This window comes from Watersipora subatra, chromosome 11 (assembly GCF_963576615.1).
Source record: "Watersipora subatra chromosome 11, tzWatSuba1.1, whole genome shotgun sequence".
Taxonomy (NCBI): domain Eukaryota; kingdom Metazoa; phylum Bryozoa; class Gymnolaemata; order Cheilostomatida; family Watersiporidae; genus Watersipora; species Watersipora subatra.
Window position 1 is genome coordinate 23,848,377 of NC_088718.1, and position 2,871 is coordinate 23,851,247.

General features: G+C 47.7%; 1 protein-coding gene across 1 annotated transcript; it reads right to left on the minus strand.

Moving 5' to 3' along the window:
- Positions 1-802: 802 nt before the first annotated feature.
- Positions 803-2,153, minus strand: LOC137407883 (kinesin-like protein K39). Its single transcript, XM_068094264.1, has 2 exons — positions 2,145-2,153; positions 803-1,921 (listed from the first exon to the last, which is right to left on the minus strand). The coding sequence occupies exons 1-2, from the start codon at positions 2,151-2,153 to the stop codon at positions 803-805; spliced, it is 1,128 nt and encodes a 375-aa protein (XP_067950365.1).
- Positions 2,154-2,871: the final 718 nt, after the last annotated feature.

Here is a 2,871-nt window from a genome sequence, read left to right on the forward strand (position 1 = left end):
AAAAACTCTCAAACTTCGCTCCGTTCTTTTGGTCCTGGGACAATTTTACATCACTTGCTGGAAATTTGCATGTCAAGGTGATTGTGAATTGTCAAGGTGATTGTGAATTGTCAAGGTGATTGTGAATTGTCAAGGGGATTGTGAATTGTCAAGGTGATTGTGAATTGTCAAGGTGATTGTGAATTGTCAAGGTGATTGTGAATTGTCAAGGTGATTGTGAATTGTCAAGGTGATTGTGAATTGTCAAGGTGATTGTGAATTGTCAAGGTGATTGTGAATTGTCAAGGTGATTGTGAATTGTCAAGGTGATTGTGAATTGTCAAGGTGATTGTGAATTGTCAAGGTGATTGTGAATTGTCAAGGTGATTGTGAATGGCAAATTGGCTGTAATATGCACACATACTATTTGCTAGGTTACAGTTTTAGTCAGCTAACAAGATAGAGAAATGTGGAATATTAAATGTGTATATAAATCACTAAATAGATTCAAGCTGTGGATTTAAATAGAAGCAAATGCGCTTGAATGGGCCCACCATGCAGGCCTACATCTGCTCGTATTGATCACATCATTCAGAAACTATTATTGTCTTGTCTCTAATATCTCTATGAGAATATTCTAGAAGGAACTGTTTCAAGCACGTTCAAGCATTCAGCTGTTCATCAATGACCATATTTCTCTTGATCAACTCACTTAGCAAATGAGATCACCTACAGCCACTCAAGTACAGTCGCTCAAGTGCAGCCACTCAAGAACAGCCACTCAAGTACAGCCGCTCAAGTCCAGCCACTCAAGTACAGCCGCTCAAGTCCAGCCACTCAAGTACAACCGCTCAAGTATAGCCGCTCGAGTACAGCCATTCAAGTACAACCGCTCAAGTATGGCCGCTCGAGTACAGCTGCTCAAATACAGCCGCTCGAGTAGAGTCGCTCGAGTAGAGCCGCTCGAGTACAGCCGCTCGAGTACAGCCGCTTGAGTACAGCCGCTCGAGTAGAGGCGCTCAAGTATAGCCACTCGAGTACAGCCGCTCGAGTACAGCCGCTGGAGTAGAGTCGCTCGAGTAGATCCGCTCGAGTACAACCGCTCAAGTATAGCCACTCGAGTACAGCCGCTCGAGTACAGCCGCTCGAGTACAGCCGCTCGAGTAGAGTCGCTCGAGTACAGCCGCTCGAGTACAGCCGCTCGAGTAGAGTCGCTTGAGTAGAGTCGCTTGAGTAGAGCCGCTCGAGTACAGCCGCTCAAGTACAGCCGCTCGAGTAGAGCCGCTCGAGTAGAGTCGCTCAAGTATAGCCGCTCGAGGACAGCCACTCGAGTACAGCCGCTCGAGTAGAGTCGCTCGAGTACAGCCGCTCGAGTACAGCCGCTCGAGTAGAGGCGCTCAAGTATAGCCACTCGAGTACAGCCGCTCGAGTACAGCCGCTCGAGTAGAGTCGCTCGAGTAGAGCCGCTCGAGTACAACCGCTCAAGTATAGCCACTCGAGTAGAGTCACTTGAGTACAGCCGCTCGAGTACAGCCGCTCGAGTAGAAGCGCTCAAGTATAGCCGCTCGAGTACCGCCGCTCGAGTACAGCCGCTCGAGTAGAGTCGCTCGAGTACAGCCGCTCGAGTACAGCCGCTCGAGTAGAGTCGCTTGAGTAGAGTCGCTTGAGTAGAGCCACTCGAGTACAGCCGCTCAAGTACAGCCGCTTGAGTAGAGGCACTTGAGTAGAGCCGCTCGAGTACAGCCGCTCGAGTAGATTCGCTCGAGTACAGCCGCTCGAGTACAGCCGCTCGAGTAGAGTCGCTCGAGTACAGCCGCTCGAGTACAGCCGCTCGAGTGCAGCCGCTCGAGTACAGCCGCTCGAGTAGAGTCGCTCGAGTACAGCCGCTCGAGTACAGCCACTCGAGTACAGCCGCTCGAGTAGAGTCGCTTGAGTAGAGTCGCTGAAGTAGAGTCGCTTGAGTAGAGCCCAAGTTTAATCACTATTATTCCCAACACTTTCTTTTGCTCCAACATAGATTCTAAATATTGCATATTGTTTACAAACAATAATGTGGTAACCTTAATATCGTACAACTTTGGTTGTTTCAACATAAAGCATGACTTTGCAGCATAAACAAAAGTCATTCAATCTCACTCTGTGTTATGTCCAGCTTGCTGACCTACGGTAACCATTTCTTCTTGATCAGTAATTGTAGATTAATTGTGCAATCTATTTGTCTCTATGTCTCCTGGCTACACTCATTTCGCAAGGCTTTGAAATCCCGTACTGGCGGTGCTATTCATATGGGCTAATCATACGTACGCTTGTATTTCATTCAGAGTAAATATCTTCTAAGTTTGTTCATAGTAGAACCGAGTGGATTATATAGGAATGTTCGAATGATTCACAAAGCTAAAAACAGGCATGAAATTTTGGTTTCAAATGTCAAGCTGATGTTAAGCGTCATGTGATCATATTTACATTCTCTGCCCTAGACCACATGGCATTGCATCTCTTTGCCCTAGACCACATGGCATCGCATCTCTCTACCTTAGACCACATGGCATTGCGTCTCTTTGCCCTATACCACATGGCATTGCATCTCTTTGCCCTAGACCACATGGCATTGCATCTCTTTGCCCTAGACCACATGGCATCGCATCTCTTTGCCCTAGACCACATGGCATCGCATCTCTTTGCTCTAGACCACATGGCATCGCATCCCTTTGCTCTAGACCACATAGCATCGCGTCTCTTTGCCCTAGACCACATGGCATCGCATCTCTTTGCTCTAGACCACATGGCATTGCATCTCTTTGCTCTAGAGCACATGGCATCGCATCTCTTTGCCCTAGACCACATGGCATTGCATCTCTTTACCCTAGACCACATAGCATTGCATCTCTTTGC